Source organism: Erinaceus europaeus, chromosome 19, assembly GCF_950295315.1.
Source record: "Erinaceus europaeus chromosome 19, mEriEur2.1, whole genome shotgun sequence".
NCBI lineage: Eukaryota > Metazoa > Chordata > Mammalia > Eulipotyphla > Erinaceidae > Erinaceus > Erinaceus europaeus.
In genome coordinates this window covers 36,483,228-36,499,961 of record NC_080180.1, presented here as the reverse complement: position 1 = coordinate 36,499,961, position 16,734 = coordinate 36,483,228, and the positions used below count along the sequence as shown (strand labels likewise).

General features: G+C 41.1%; 1 protein-coding gene and 1 long non-coding RNA gene across 4 annotated transcripts in view; one reads left to right on the top strand and one right to left on the bottom strand.

The window, feature by feature from the left end:
* Nucleotides 1-1,130: 1,130 nt before the first annotated feature.
* STC1 (stanniocalcin 1) lies at nt 1,131-16,015 on the bottom strand. Of its 2 annotated transcripts, XM_060178864.1 has the most exons (5): nt 15,897-16,015; nt 15,671-15,791; nt 13,504-13,646; nt 12,633-12,844; nt 1,131-4,234 (listed from the first exon to the last, which is right to left on the bottom strand). In XM_060178864.1, the coding sequence occupies exons 2-5, from the start codon at nt 15,786-15,788 to the stop codon at nt 3,964-3,966; spliced, it is 744 nt and encodes a 247-aa protein (XP_060034847.1). In that variant the 5' UTR covers nt 15,789-15,791; nt 15,897-16,015; the 3' UTR covers nt 1,131-3,963. The 2 variants fall into 2 exon arrangements, with proteins under 2 accessions (XP_060034847.1, XP_007536674.1); XM_007536612.3 differs by having other exon boundaries at nt 15,671-16,014.
* LOC132534635 (uncharacterized) overlaps nt 14,717-16,734 on the top strand; it is a 95,677-nt gene continuing 93,659 nt past the window's right edge. For both annotated transcript variants that reach the window (XR_009546362.1, XR_009546361.1), the window contains exon 1: nt 14,717-14,973. This is a non-coding gene — a long non-coding RNA (uncharacterized LOC132534635). The remainder of the gene's footprint in view (nt 14,974-16,734) is intronic.

Genomic DNA, 16,734 nt, shown 5'->3' with positions numbered 1-16,734 from the left:
GATGAAATAAATATTACTGAGAAAAAAATTCCCTATTTGAACATAAATTAAAAAAAAAACACCCACTAACCATCATCTTCATCTGCATAAAACTTCTCCTCTTGAAAAATACCACAAGAGACACCTCCATTCCATGACCTTCAAAATCCAAGTCAATGATACTTTGCTTTAAACCCTTTTCCATTTCTCTGAAGTGGGAAATTTTCTTCTGTTGTTCTGAGCCCTTGACTTGCTGTGATAATTTCTAATGATTATTGTATAGTGCAGTGGATTGTATATACTCTGAAAAAAACTTCACTTGCCTCATTTAACAGATGAGGTAACTCATCTGACATCAGTGGAAATATCTAGAAATTGGAGGCCTGAAGTTGGAACCCTGGAGCTGAATACTCACCAAGGCAGAACACACTGCTTCCTTTGTCACACTGAATCAATGTCCACTACCACTCCACCCCTCAACTTTTCCTACATTATTCATTTAATTTGAGACTATTCAACCAACTGAACACTGTATCAGTGCAAGGACATATTGGTGAAAAAGTTTAGGTGCTTGAGTCAGTCTTGGCAAAGTATGGTAGATAGGGACTTGTAGAAAGTAAGAACCGAAAGGGTTGGAAGAGAAAGAGAGGTAATCCATTCTAGAAGACCCAAATGATGGGCATTCACTGAAGAGAAAGAAAAGTAAGTCTTGAGATTTAGAGCACAGTCCAGACCTGAATGTTCTTACTCAGCATGTAAGTAGTTTAGGTTGCAATGAGTTTGAAGGCAATTTAGAGAGTATTGATTTACACTTTATTCACTTCTATGTTGACCCTTGGTGACTTTTAAGAATAGAATCAGCCATCGATTCATGTTCAGTAATCCTCATTCAAAAAGTTTTCACTGGAATTGGCGTATTGCACCAAAGTAAAATACTCTGGGATGGGTGGGTGGGGGTTGGGGGGGGATACAGGTCCAAAAAGGATGACAGAGGACCTAGTGGATATTATGTTGTTATATGGAAAACTGGGAAATGTTATGCACGTATAAACTATTGTATTTACTGTCAAACATAAAACATTAATTCCCCAATAAAGAAATTAAAAAAAAGTTTTCAAAGAATAACAATGAAAGGCATTGGGGAGAAGACACCCATTAAAATGTAACACTTTATTATTATTATTTATCTTAGAAGGAATTCACCAAAGGCTTCATATTATGCTATGGCATCTTTAATTATAAAAATAAGCAAATAAAATAACTTGCATCTGTCATTACCATGATATGTTTCATAACCTTTATATGCACATGGAGCTTAAAAATGTAATTTAACAATAAATAATGACATATACCAGATATGCTCACTGTTTATTCCAGTACTCAGCCAAAAACCTAAATACCATTTAAATTATAAATACATAATGCAAATATAATGGCACAAAAATGTCTAAAGTGCAACCAAATCACAATAGAAGAATCATGCAAACTGGTCTAGGTCAGCCCCCGAATCACTCTGTGCAGCAAACACAAGACAAAGCTTTAGAAATTCAAGAGGGTGTTGGACAGAGTGGGGTGGGGAAAAGAGAAGCAAAAAACTAGCAACATGTGAGAACTGCTTCTGTCTGTGTGTGTAGATATATGCATTGTAAGTACATATATAAATTTCACTGTGGGGGAGAAAAAGGGGTTTCCAAGCTTTGAAGAAGTTACAGCAAATAAAAATAACTGATCAGACTGAATAACATAAGAAATAATTTTGATAGGAATATTCATTAACTACTTGTCACACAGGGGTCCTGGCCAAGTGGGTTTGTGAAATGGACACAACACACACACTTTAATAGCTTTTCTGGTTTGGAAAAGTCAGCCTTGCCTGGAGGGTGGAGAGATGGGGAGGGAGGGAGAGGGACAGTCAACTCAGAGTATGTTCTACCTGATTTCCAAGAGGCTAAGGCAGTGTCCATGTTTGGGGACCTGGGGATGGGACAGTTCTGAGTATAAAAATGCTCTTAACAATCTGTATGTCAGCACGCTTAGAGGCTGTGTGGGGACAAAAGGCAGCAACACTAGTGCTACTGCTGCTGTTGCTGGGTCTGCTGCAATTGCTCTTGGTCCTTGAGCAGCACATTACTGGTTTTAAAGGCTTTATGGTAAAGTTGTATTGCTTTTCTTTTTTTTTTTTTTCTTTTTCTTTTTTTTTTTTTCTTCTTCTGGAGATGTGCCCTCCCTCCTCCCACCAGGATCCCTATCACTAGATTTGGTCAGGTCTTGAGTATAGCCTAGTGAGAATCAAGCACCAATGGTTTCTACCCAAGGGAGTTGGGAGAGGCCCCTACCACCTCTACCCCTATTCCCTCTTCCTCTCTTTACATTGACCTTTGGTGGGCAGTGACACTCATAAGGGACTGTTGGGTTCAAGGACAGTGACCCTGAGAAACTATGGTTGTTCATAGATAAGTTAAATCATTTGGCTTTGGTGGTTGCCATCTTGTAAACATTACGGCAGAAATGATCAAACCACCAGCTCCTTTTTTCCCTCTCTTCCTTTTTTTTTCTTTTTCTCTCTCTTTTTATTTTTTTTCCTTTTTCATTCCTACAGAGATGACCCTGCTGCCATAACTAAGCTAGCAGGCAGCGTGCTACAGGGCAAAAATGTAAGAGGAGTCTATTAAGGCTGGACAGCCCAGGGTTATTTATACTCTTTGAGCCCCAAAGACCCAAAGGCTGATTGACTCATTCCTGATTGACTTAATAGAAAGTCTCCCTCTCCATCATCCATTTTTCCAGAGTATTAGGCACTGATGAAAGGTAGCAAGTCAGAAACTGCCACTTCCCAAGGTACAGTAGGCCTACCAAGAAATGCCCTATTTGATTCTTGTAAATTCCCAGTTAGATGTGACAGAGCTATATCAGGATAGGTCAAAGAGTAGCCTCTGGGTTGAGGTGGGCTGGGAGAGTAACATCATACCTGGGGTCCTTCAGATAAACCTGTTGGTTTTCTCATCTCATACAGGCCCATCTTAAGTTTTGATGTTGTTTAAAACTACTTCTACCCTCTTAGTTATAAAAAAGGCCACAAGGAGCATTTATGCGTATATCTGGAAGTGAGATAGTTATTCCATTCCCAGGAAAAGAAAAATAAAGCTAAGTTACAAAACTAAATCTATATGCAATAAAGTTATTATATACTGCTTTGTTTAAGCAGAGTCCTCTGGAATTTATGTACAGTACATTAGTTTTTAGCTATTTATATTCCACAGTTAGACCTTAAGATTCTCTGGTTTTAAGACAATTGTTAAGATACTTTTAAAGCTCTGAGCAGTTACAGTACATAAAGATGTTAGCTTTTTGTTTTTCATTAGATGCAAGATGCAGGCCCAAAGTCTGGTCAGAGAACCAGGTTTGAGCAATTTGGTAAATGTATTGGGAAGAAGATCAGACTGGAGGATCAAGACCATAAGATACTAGCTCATGAGACTTCAAGAATTCACACATGACATTCATATTCATCCATGGCCAGCACAGATTCATAACACGAATTCCATTTAACATCTTTATGAGCATTGAAGACATGCATTTAAATTAAGTTGTTTCTTATCAGCTAACTCTACTGGGGCAACCATTTTAAAAGGCTCCACATCTTCAAATGACAATGATTGGGGAATTACATGAATGTTTTGTGTTTGAGAGTAGTTTGGGGGGAGCTGGGAAAAGACATGATAAGGGAAAATGGTATAACAGGACCATTTCTCCTGAGGAGAGGCAGAAAGATCACACATATTCCGTTTGTGGGAATGCTGCCATTGCAGAATGTTGGGCTATTGATTTCAGAAGCCTAGTTTCATGCAGTTTTCTTTTAAGGGGGGTAGAAAATAGGAACTAGTTAAAAAAAAAAAAATCAAACCAGGCACAGTACACTCAAAGTTGTTAGGAACACCCTTAAGATCATACTAGTCTGGTGAGGTTGTGAACACCTCTTCCTGGTCATGCACTCTCCTGTGAGGTGCGTTTAATGTTGGAGGGAGAGGCCACCTCACCTCGAAGGTTCCTAAGGAGAACTTTCAGCTTCTGTGGCTCGTTGGTTCGCCTTCTGTTGAAGTCAGCTCTCGGGTGTGTTTGGGCACAGTGATCTGTCTGCAGGATGTGAAAGAGGCTAGCCATGTTGGGTCCAATTTTCTCCATAAGACTGTCTCTGATTGTGCTGACTGTGTCTTCATCACATTCCAGTAGGCTTCGCACAAGTCTGTTATAGTATCTGTATTGGGAACAAGAAACAAGGTTGCTCAGTGGTAGCAGGGCCAGACTTACACTCTCCTCATGCCCCCAGCCTAGGCCTGTCCCCAATGGTTATAACATCCAACAGAAAAGTTGAGGGTGGTTTTTGCCTGTCGCCTTTTTGTAGCCCCTTCTTAGTCTGAGTGTACATGCTCCTTTGATTGACCACTGAGTGCTAGACTACCTTGTAGAGATTCAGAGTATACATTGAATACTGGTTGACAGTAGTGTCTAGAACTTTTAGAAACATAAGATCATGGATAACTAGTAAATTTTTCCATATTTTTAAATTTTTAATTATCTTTATTTATTGATTAGAAAGAGACAGTCAGAAATTGAGAGGGAAGGGAAGGATAGAGAGGATGAGAGTCAGAGAGACACCTGCAGCACTGCTTCATCACTTGTGAAGCTTTCCCCCTGCAGGTGGGGACTGGGAGCTTGAATCCAGGTGCTTGTGCATTGTGACATGTGCACTCAACCAGGTGTGCCACCACCCAGCCCATGTTTTTTCCGTATTTTATAAAGAAGCTCAAGTAAATGAATGCGTGTGATTATTCTAAGGCCATCCGATGGGTTAATAGAACCAAGACTTAGCCATGTGAAAAGAGGGAAATCCCAGACTCAGCACTTACAGTAAAGCCATTAGACATGACTATGCTATTGTTTTTGACTTCTCTGTACAATGTGTCTTTTTCTTTTATAGAAGTTGTGTATTTTTCTACCAAATCAGTTTCCCTATCATATAGTCAGATACCCTTGCTAGAAGATATTGACTGGCCATGTTTTTAGTTTTTCTCTTTTAAAAGACCAAATGCCAAGTAATGAAGACACTTAAATGGAAAACTTGGTTATCTTTAATGGTTCATGCTTCAATAACTCCAGAAGTCTTCTACTGTCTATTTTTTTGCTGGCCTCTTCAGTTCTTTGAACATCTCATACATATTTGGCTAGTATCACACAGGTCAATGTTAATTTAGTTTTTTAACCAGTGTTTAAACACATTGAAGTCAGGATCTGTGATCTGATTCACCATATCTCCCTTGCATGAGTGTCAGAGTGCTCTATTGCCCTTTCATTGTCAATCTGTTGAATTATTTTGTGATCACTGAGGAATAGTAATTTTAAAGTATAACTGTCTCCAATAACTCATGATTATCAGAGGAAGAATGATTTGTCTTTAGGATAAATTTTATAATGAAGCTTGAGCTTGGTATAATTTACCTTCATCTTTAGAGCAAATTCTTTAAGCAGCTGAAACACCACAGAAAGAACTAAACTGTTTGATCGGAAGTATGGATCCACTTGCCAATGCCCATGTTCAGTGGAGAAGCATGAGAAGCATTGACAGAAGCCAGACCTTCTACCTTCTGTACCCCATAATGATCCTGGGTCCATATTCCCAGAAGGATAAAGAATAGGGAACCTATCAAGGGAGGGGATTAGATATGGAGTTCTGGGAGTGGGCATTGTGTGGAAATGTACTCCTCTTATCCTATAGTCTTGTCAATATGTCAATTTTATAAATAAATATTTTTTAAAAAATAACTAAACTGTCTAATACTAAAAGCTTTTCTCGTCTTATTCTTTGGAAGACAGTTTGAACATTTCCCCAATTGAGTTGGATCTGTCTGCTCCACTTTGAGGTGGCAGTTGTCAGAACCCCACTAGCTCTGATCTCATTAGTAAGAGACTCTGAAGATAGTGATTTGCAACATTTACATGGAGAGACCTTTTCCTCAGCAGAGTCCCACGATCACCAGGGGCACAATATAATCCAAGAAAAGAAGCCTGCTTATTTTTAACTCACCTCCTAGAGCAGAGATCAAAACATCTTTCCAGAATAACTTACCCCCTCTCCTCCACAAGAGAGATCCTCTGAAGGATGTATGATAAATAGAATAGAACATAGGTAATGAAGCAAAGCGGTCACCCTTCTGTCAGTGAGCCAACTCAAGTTGGGAACTGAAAGAGAAGTGCTTCCTCTGGATTTCGTACACAGTTTTGACTCTACCCTTCCCACAAGAGAGGATTATATCCAGCTGTTGTTAAAATTGGAGTTCTCTGGCATAGCAGTCTATTTTCCAACACTTTGGAATTATAAAGCACATGAATCAAAGCAGACCTCCCTTGGATGGGGAAATGGGGGAAGAAACAAGTTTTGGAAAAGTTGAGAATAAATTAAGTTGTACCAATAGCTTCAGACATCTATAAACACATACAGAACCCCAGGCATCTCTTTATTTTTGAGTTGTATGAAGAGTCAAATTCACTGTATCTCTATGAATATTTCACAGAGTGGTTTGATCCTGGAAAATAATAACCCTTATCCACCCCAAATAAGGGCTTGATAACTGAGTAGAAGTTCAACTAATAGAAAAAATTAAATTATATTAGATGATTTTCACAATGGACCGGGGAAGACGATCTTTTCTTGGAGAGTCAAGAGCTCTTATCTGGGTGAAGAAGCATAATACCAATAAAGAACACATGAATATCCTGTCATACCTTTTTAAGACTAACTTATTTCTCTTCAGTCTCATTTTCTCATAGTGCTTACTCTTTTTCTCTGGGGAGTTCTATCTTTACTGTTGACTCCAATATGACACCTGCCTTTGATGTTCCTTGACAATGACCCTTGCTAGCCAAATTGCTTTTAGTGACACCCCAAATTCATCTTTACTTCTTTTGTGGAGCTTGGTTAATTCAATGAGAGAAGGATGACATACCTTTTTCAGAGAGAAATAAATAACCAAAATTCCATTAGTAACTTCTCCATTCCTGGAAAACTGTAAGGTTTGATGGCAACTGTTTGCCTGAGACAGATCTAAGTTGTGATTCTTTATTGAAGCTGACATAAAGTATTGGCCTCTAGACTTCTGTAGGTCAGTTAGATAAACTCTTCCAAAAGTCACTGCATAAAATTATTATTATTTAAAAAAATTTTTTTTAAGTTTTTTTTTAAATTTATTTTTATTATTTATTTATTTATTCCCTTTTGTTGCCTTTGTTGTTTTATTGTTGTAGTTATTATTGATGTTGTTGTTGTTGGATAGGACAGAGAGAAATGGAGAGAGGAGGGGAAAGACAGAGAGGGGGAGAGAAAGACAGACACCTGCAGACCTGCTTCACCGCCTGTGAAGGGACCTGCCTGCAGGTGGGGAGCTGGGGGCTCGAACTGGGATCCTGACGCCGGTCCTTGAGCTTAGCGCCACCTGCGCTTAACCCGCTGTGCTACAGCCCGACTCCAGCATAAAATTATTTAAGACACTGTTTCTCAAAAAAGTTAACTTAGTAACATTTACTTATTTATTGAGCACCATCTTGTACTGAGTCTACTAATTACTATAGCTTCTGGTAAGACATTCCTTCTCTTGGAGGAGAAGCACCCAACTTTAATTGTTTACTACCATGGGGCACAGCTATTCAATTAGTGTTTTATCTCTGTGTTGTGGATATTTATAATGGTTTTACTGACTGCATTTTTAAATAGGTATCAAGCAGTTTAACTCCAGCCCACAAGAGTTCTAGGCCCAACTTGCCTAAAGCTGACCAGGTTCTTCAGATCACTACCCTCTCTGGGCCTCTTTCAGTTTATAAAATGTGGCTGTTAAGACCAGATGGTGGCACACCTGCTTGAACACACATGTTACAATGTGCAAGGACCTGACTTCAAGTCCCCTATCCCTACCTGTAGGGGGAAGGGATTTGTGATTATTGAAGCAGTGTTGCAGGTGTCTCTCCCACTCTATATCTCCCTTCCTTTTTTTATTTCTGGCAGTCTATATCCAATAAAAAATTTAATGGAAAATTATTTTTTAAAAAAGTGGCAGTTTATTTTATGAACGGCATGGTGGCATGGTCATCTCTAGCTATGATAACATATATTTTTGAGGATTTGAGGCACAAGCCCTTATCAATTTCACAATAATTTGTGCAGCTCCGCTTAAGGTGCATTCATTGCAAGAAGAGTTAGAGCTCTTTAAGAACAATATTTTCTTATTTGTTATGATTTTGGTGGAAATATGCTATAAAGTCATAGTTGTTAAGTATTATTATCAGTCATACTAGCAGAGTCTTTAAAAGCATGTTTCTTCTCACTTTGAAAATTCCATCACTGACTTTATTTTCCTGGTAAGGAATAAGATCAGATATTCTCCATAGCTACTGTTTCAGTCATGCTTACCCAAATAACATACTGCCTAGGAACGTTCTGTGTGAGCGTTTATAAATAGTCCTTTGTTTCCCTTGATCAATATTATTCTTCTGTTTCCTGTTCCCTATCCATGCCCTAGAGAGTTGGAAGCTTTGTCAGTTTTCCCTCTCTGGATCTGGATTGGCCTATTTTTCTTTTCCAGGCCTTACACTGTGCAGTCAATTTGTCTCCCTCATGGTTGAATTTGTATTTTGTAAATTCAATAAAGGGAAGACTTGCTAGCCTTTTTCATTTCTAAGTGCATTTCTTTCACGGAAAACTTTCTTGGTCTGATTCCTGATTTCAGACTTTTGGAGTCTCCCAGCCTGAAATCTCATGCTAGATAAGTCACAGGAAGGTGGAATGAACCTGTAACTACTTCCTTTCATGAGTGCATGCCAGTTGGCACAACTTTGCATCCATCTATGGTGGGACAGAGGCTGGGAAAGCAGGATGTTTCAGGAGAGTGAGGAGTTTAAATAGAGAAAATGGAGTCCTGCATGGAAGTCTCTACAGTTCTGAGCAGAAAAAGTATAAGTCAGTTGAAGTGAAATAATTGGAGAAAGGATAGAGTTGAACTGAAAGTTCAGGTTTTTAGGGGATGGCTATTTCTTTTATACTTCTAATAAGTGTATTTTCTTTCTCCAAGATACAAGACTTTTGTGAGCATTTTCTACTATTGGAATGGTGTGGGACTGGGACAATAGCAACTAGTGGGGCTAGAGCACAGGGCATATATACCTAAGGAGCTAGGCTTAATTTGGCATCACCATATGCCAGGACTGAGCAGTGCTCTCAACTCTTTCACTCATTAAAAATAAATAAATACACCTTTGAAAAGTTTTAAGAGGAATGTTTTTATGAGATGAATAATGGTCTTTTTATCTCATGTGTGAACATCAACAATCCAAGGTCTATGTCCTTCTTTCTATGAGATCTCTCCCATCCATAATAATGGAAGGAAATACCTCAGTTAAAATAGGGAGATCAATGAGATAGGGCATATGTTCATATGTGTCCATAAATTAGGGCAAAATATATACCTGAAATTAAAAGTACACAATAGTCTACAATGAGTCAGTATGAAGTTCATAATGAAATAATGTCCACTTAGACTTAGATACCCTCCTCACCTATTTTCTATTATACTTTTCTTACTCACTCCCAAGCTATCCTTATCAAAGCAAAGACTGCAAAAGCTGAATAAGGGTAAGAGACTGGCATACTTTAATGATGACTCTTTAGTCATTATCAGGCCACCCCATAAGCTGGGGCCTTAGTTGGGTAGTCCTGAGATTCTCAAACAGACATGCTGGGCCTATACCTCCAATAAATCCCTCTCTTCACTGTAACTGGTCATCTTTATCAGGAACAACAAAATGGACCCCTTTGTGGGGCCCCATAGGACCTTGCCCTCAAAGTGGATCAACAGTAGCAGAGAATGTTGTCCATCCTTGAAAGGAAGGATGGACAACATACTCTATGCTACACCTGAGGAAGATGGGTCCTGATACTGGGGAGCTTGGAATGTTCCTACTGATGACCACAGAATGTGAGGTCAGATCTACAGGGATGCAGAGGTCACATAGGCTCCTAAGCTGAATATGGGCTCCAGATCATATAAAATCAATGGGGTTTACAGTTAAGAATATTTATACACCTTTCCCATTTTTGGGAGCTACGCTCTTCCCAGATTCAGCTTTCTGGTCATTTTTCCAGCCATGACATCATCTACCCAGACAATAACTTGGATCCACCTGTAATATCACCTGTAATAGATTTCAGGCTCAGGGGAAAACAAAACAAAACAAAAAAAAACTATTATAGCCATAGGCCCGTTGGAATATAACTAAAATATGCCTACTAGCTATCTACACAATGGAGACCTCCCCAACTCTTCATCTGCACTACTCCAGACTTTAGGTTCATGATTAGTTAACAATTTGTTTGGCTTTATATGTTAACTCTCTTTTCAGCCACCAGGTTCCAGATGCTAACATGATCCCAACCAGACTTCCCTGGACAGACAACCCCACCAATGTGTCCTGGAGCTCCAGTTCCTCAGTACCCCACCCAACTAGGGAAAGAGAGAGGAAGGCTGGGAGTATGGATCTACCTGTCAAATGCTGCCTGTGTTCATCGGGGAATGAATTACAGAAGCCAGACCTTCCACCTTTTGCATCCCACAATGACCTTGGGTCCATGCTCCCAGAAGGTTAAAGAATAGGAAATCTATCAAGGAAAGAGAGGGGATACAGAACTCTGGTGGTGGGAACTGTGTGTAGTTGTACCCCTCTTATCCTATGGTTTTGTCAATGTTTCCTTTATATAAATAAAAAAACCCTAAAATAATAAAAATTAAAATAGGGAGATCAGTGCTACCTCAAAATTGATTATAAACCATATATTCTACATAATGAAATGTTAAAAGATCTTTAAAGATATAAACTTATAATAATGACTTTGCTAACATATACCTGCCTCCCATCTCCCTCCCCACATACTTTGTACTTAGCTCCTGTTTGGCTAGGAATTCTGTATTAATTTTCTTTTTTTAAATTTTTAAAAATATTTATTTATTTATTTTCCCTTTTGTTGCTCTTTTTATTGTTGTAGTTACTATTATTGTTGTTATTGGTGTCATTATTGTTAGGACAGAGAGAAATGGAGTGAATCTTCAACAACTAGTCTTTTTTTACTCCTTTCCAGATGTAACAAAAATCCTCCTGAGACTCCTTTATGGTTAAATTCAATATGAAGAGGCAAGTCATTTGAGATAAATACTGGATGTTATTGTCCTGTTCAGGAAATATTGAATTAGGCCTCACAGTAGAGTCACTCTCAACGACTGGACAAGTTTATTATAGTAAATTGATGTGAGGTTCCAAAGAGCAGTAGCTATAATTAATGAATCAGAATTTGTTCAAGGTACTTCTGTTAGGGAGCTTAACCTTTCCCTAAGTATGAACTACTTTCTCTGTCTTCCCAGCACAGATATACATGACTGAATCTCTAACAAAATTGAGAAAGAAGAGGCTGATGCCAGTATCTGAAGAAGGTGGTAGCACCTGGCTGGGGAACTAACCTGGTAAGTCTTTGAGAATCCAGCATACATAGAGCTTATCTTTGTGAATATGTGGAGATTTGGGTGGGAAGTCAAAGAATCATAGTATTATAAGGCCAGGAGCCATGTTTTAGGTTGTGTGAGGGGGCATTTCAAGAGGCTGAACATAGTTAGCCTACACTACTCATGCCATACCATCATGCCAGGCCCATCAGCATCTCTCTGAACTTGATCACAATGGCAAGGCCCAGTCTTGTTTGGAACCTGTCTAGACTATGAATTGAGAATGTCCATTTTCTCATATAACAGAAGTTCCTTCCTGAATGGTAAAGACCCATGAATCAGGGGCCCAGGAAGGCAAAAGCTCAGAGACTTTGAGTCATATTAGAATATTAAGGTGAGAATGTGATCTGGGCAGTCCCAAGAATACCATTCTAAGAGAACTTTACAACAACAACCCTTGTCACCCTGACTGCTCTTAACACTATTCCCAAAGTCATTCTTTCTTCTCTGTGGAGCTTGATTAAATAAAGAGGGAGAGGGTATGGGATCTCCATGGAATGGAAACTATCCGCAGCTCTGTTGGCAGTCTGAAGGGAACATAGGAATCATCTAGTCCAGTCATTTCATATTCACAAAGGGAATCAGAGTCCCAGTGGAGTGAAATGGCTCTGGGCTACCTCATGAAATATTTGAGTGCCTTGGAACTGCCTCAAAATCCATGCATATTTAAAGGTCTGCATTATGACATTTGACAGTGGTTTTCATAATGGCCAATGGTACAGTTAGAGTCACGATTTCCCCAGATTTGACCTTAGTACCTTGTTTCCAAAGACCCCATGACTCCCTTTAGGTTTATGGTAAGACCCTGTCACTAAAATGCACATAGGGATGCTACAGATAAAACTTTCTGTTAGCTGTATGGAGAGACTTTCCTTGTAATAGTGAAAAAGAAAAAAAAAAAATCAGGCTGCCTAAGCTGCTGCAACCAATCACAGACATTTTTTTTTCCCCTGAAAGAGCTGGAAGACTGCAAGCTAAAATAAGAGCATGACTGTCAATTTAAGCCCCTTCTCTTCTAGACAACCACCCAGATTGCAAAGAAGTGGATTCCTTTCATACCTGTTGGAAAAGTGGTTGGGAAGCTGGACAACTTCAGTGATGGCTTCAGGGTTCCGCTTGGCAACACTGCACACGTTCAGCTTGCTGTAGCACTCCTCTTGCACCTCAGCGATCATCCTCTGGAAAGTTGAGCACCTCCGAATGGCGAGAAAGACCTTGGAGGTGATCCCATTGGCGATACACTTTAAGCTCTCTTTGACAAAGGCTTTTCCCTGCCAAGCAGGAGACAGGAAGACAAGCTTGAGCTTGATTTGACAAGGGAAGGCAGGGAAAACAATACAGGAGTCACTGAAGGGGGGGGTTTGCATCATAAACCTCTGTGTGTCCTTGCAAGGATAAAGAGGCATACAGTAGTCAGAGGACAAGGAGCTGTCCCTCCTGCCTTAGACCACCTTGAGAACTGAGCTACATGGAAATGAAATGAGATGAGAAAAATGAAACAGACCATGACCAACCACTCTGCAGCTTAAAAATAGCACAGGATGGTTGAGTGTTCTTGGAACTGACTTTGCTAATTCAGATCACAAGCTAGTTTGTGAGGCCATGCAGTAAGAAAGCCTTTGTTGGAAGAACATTTTTATTGCCTTTGGCTTGAAAAAACAAATATTTTCTGCTCATCATTCCTCCTTTTATAAGCCAGACTCTGTTAGTGTGTTATAATGGTACATTGGGATAGGTGGGGACAATACTGTATAGATCCTATCTCCTAGCCAGAAGTGTATGTATGTACATATTGCAGTTAAGAATTCAGAGGAGAAAAGCTGAGCAGAGCTTGTGCCTTATAACACACACACACACACACACACACACACACACACACACACACTTGAAGGCAAGCCACCAGCAGGAGCCAGGGTCAAGGTCTTGTTACCTGAGTGTCAAATTTAGCAGCGCTGTACAAGAAGGATTTACAGATGTCGTACATCCCATCTGTGTCACAGGTGGAGTTTTCCAGGCATGCAAAAGCCCCACAGCCAACCTGCAGGGCACTGTTGAGACAGCGAACCACTTCAGCTGGAAGAGACAAGTGCATCCAATCTGAATCCAACAGGGAGGACAATTTGCAAAGGTCAAATTGGCATGTGGGCCAAATCCAAGGACAAGGACTCAGAAGGTGTTGTCCTAAGGTCTCTGGTGAAGCTGGTAGATAGACCCATTCAAAAGGCCTGGGAGAAGGGGACAGAGACTGGCAGATTCTCTTTGCATTTAAGAAGCATATCACACAGGAAAGGGTCTGGGTTTTCACTCTGAGATGGTGATCTTGGATCTCACCATGACTACAGACATGGGTGGGTAGAAATGCCAGATTGGATGAAGTCTGCAGGATGCTCAGAGCATGGAGCGGCTTTGTGGACTCAAAGGGTATCACTTTCAGCCTACAAACCCTGGAGTCAGGAGGCAGTGGCTGGTGGTCAGGTGCAGGAGGTGGAAGGGCTGGGGAGTCCATCTGGCTCCTGACAATGCATTCTAGAGTAAGTCCGTTGGAATTTGAGTCTAAATGGCAGGGAAGATTGTGCCAGGAGTCAACTGTAGATCTTTGTAATATACGGTTTTTAACTTACCTTTAAACTGGCAGAAAGGAATTTGATTCATTCATGTCTCACCCAAGCACCCTCCCCCCAGATAGGACAGTCCTTAGAGGTATGCATGATCTCTTATAGAAAAAGTTTTTTTTTCTTTTTTTTTAAGGAACACAGGTGTGAAATAAAAATGCCAAGGCACCCCTTGTGCAAGACTGGAAGAAAAACCGCAAAGAACTTGCATGAGGCTTTCTACATTCTGGATAAGATCTCCTATAAAAGTAATTTCACTCCCACAGAAAGGGGGGGGATAGTTCTGGCAGGCAACTTAGCAAGAAATGATCTGCAGCCTTCATACCATAGGATTCTCCTCTGAGATCAAAAGCTAGCCATAGCCATCCCGCCTCCCCCTCCCACCACCCGCAGCCTCTGGGATGTTACAAGTCATTTCCCTAATTATATATTTCCACGGGTTCAAATTATAACTTTGCTTTAAGCAGTTTAAATATGCATTAGGGCTGCTATTGTTTTAGGCAGGCTCAAATTGTGAATCACGGCATCGCTATAGCAACTAAGTACAAAAGGAAGTGAGGCAAAGCCCTCCTCTCTCCCAGCAGGGACCTGTGCTCTGCAGCATGTGGACACCTGCGATCTGATCCCATCCCATCTTAGCTGATGGTGGGAGGGGAGAGGACAGTCATGGAAACGGAGTAAAGCCAGCACGTGAAGGCAGAGGTGTCACCAGCGGCCGCTGCCTAAGGACTCTCTTCCTTTGGAGATCAAGATAAATACAGTCAACTGTTCAAGGAGGCAGAACTCAAGTGAGATCTTCCCCTTGGGAGTCTTAGCTGCTGTTTCACAAATGTTTTTTTTTAGGGGCGGCGGCGGGGGAAGGGGGGCTGTGGTGGTGGTTCTGTGGCCACGGGCAGCGTGGATGGACTGAGAGCCAGGAGGGAGAGAGGGAGCAGTGACTTGGTGGGATGTCTGAATGGGTCCTGAATTTGTCAGACCCTAGGGCTCAGTAAAACCAGTCTGCAGAGAAAGCCTGCTGTGTGTTCTATGAAGGGGTTAAGGGAGTCAAGGGGTAGTGGTGGGCGTCTTAAAGGTGAAGGAAGAGGGACAACATCACACAGGCCATGCTTCACCTCAGGAACAGCTCTCGCTTCTTTGCTTCTGGAAAGTATAGAGAGCGCCTTGAAGCATGCCAACATTCAAGTCTTTTCCCCGCCCCCCCCCCCCCCCCAAGAGGGTACGTGCCAGATTTCAGGCAATCAGGCTAGGCTTATGCAATGAAATACCCTCAGCAGAGAGCCGGGTTTCTTCGTTAGTTGCATGCAATTTATTAAACAAAGGAGCTCCACTTCCTAAGGCTATTGGATTACATTGGCAGTTTATTGCCATGGGCATGAAGCGCATTTATTATCAAGATCAGCCTTCACAGACATAGTTGCAAAAGCCAGAGGCAAATGAGGACAGCTCTTTAAGGGGGAAGGAACCGGTCCTGGGTTTGCTGCTTACCTGAGTTCTGAGCTGCCACCCGGGTTTTCCTGGGGTTCACAGAATCATTCTGCTCCGCCTCATGGGTTGCAGAAGCACTGATCACCAGCACCAGAAGCACTGCTGAGTTTTGGAGCATTCTCTAAGAAGTTTCCGCTAAGTTGTTGGCTTTTTTTTTTTTTTCTCCCTCCTCCCCCCCTTTCCTCTTTCCCTTTCCCGGCTCCAGTGAAGATGTGGATCTGGATACACTGAAAGCCTAGGTGAGGATTTGATGAGGTTTGCTTGGTGGCTGCGGATGCTGCTGCCCCTGAAGCTTTTGCTGCTGCTGCTGCAGTCACGGCTTCTTGCACCTCTGGCTTTTGCAAACTGGGGGCCCAAGAGCTGCACCCAGGGATTTTATAGCCGTTCTTATCGGTCCTCAGGATCAGGGACCAATCAGGTCCCTCATCTGCTCTGGCTATCCAATCCGAGAACACACTCATTGGACTGGAGCTGTTTGACTTCTTAGAAATATTTTCCAGCAAATTAAAAAGTACCTGCTGCCAATGTCTCCTATGTGTGTGTGTGACACGTGTGCACAGACGTGTGGAAAGAGCTATTTTCAGGGAATTCAGGGGATAATTTTGTATGGATTGAAAAAGTGGAAAAAAATATATAAAACACCCAAAGGTGCTTTGGAGTCCATCTATCCACCCATCCATCCATCTGTCCATTCATTCATCCATCCATCCATCTTTTTTTTTTTCTCCTTTCTCTCTTCAATGAATTACTGGGGAAAAATGGTAGCACCGGCAAGATGAGAGGTGTGGTTTCTGCAGATTCTGATTTAACCGCATTAAAGCAGTTCTACTCTAATTTTAACAACATGTTCTCTGTATTGTCAGCAGACATTGCACCTCGCTATCTTCCCAGCAGGTACATGTTTACAGGTAGGGGATATGTTTTGCTTGTCTGTGGCATCCTGAGCTCTCACTCATGTATGTAAACCCTGGAGGAGGCATGTCTCTGAGTAAAGTGGCTCTGATGGCTCTGAACACATCAGCTCTGAGCCAGGACTCTGTCTTCCTGTTGATTTACTCTCAGAC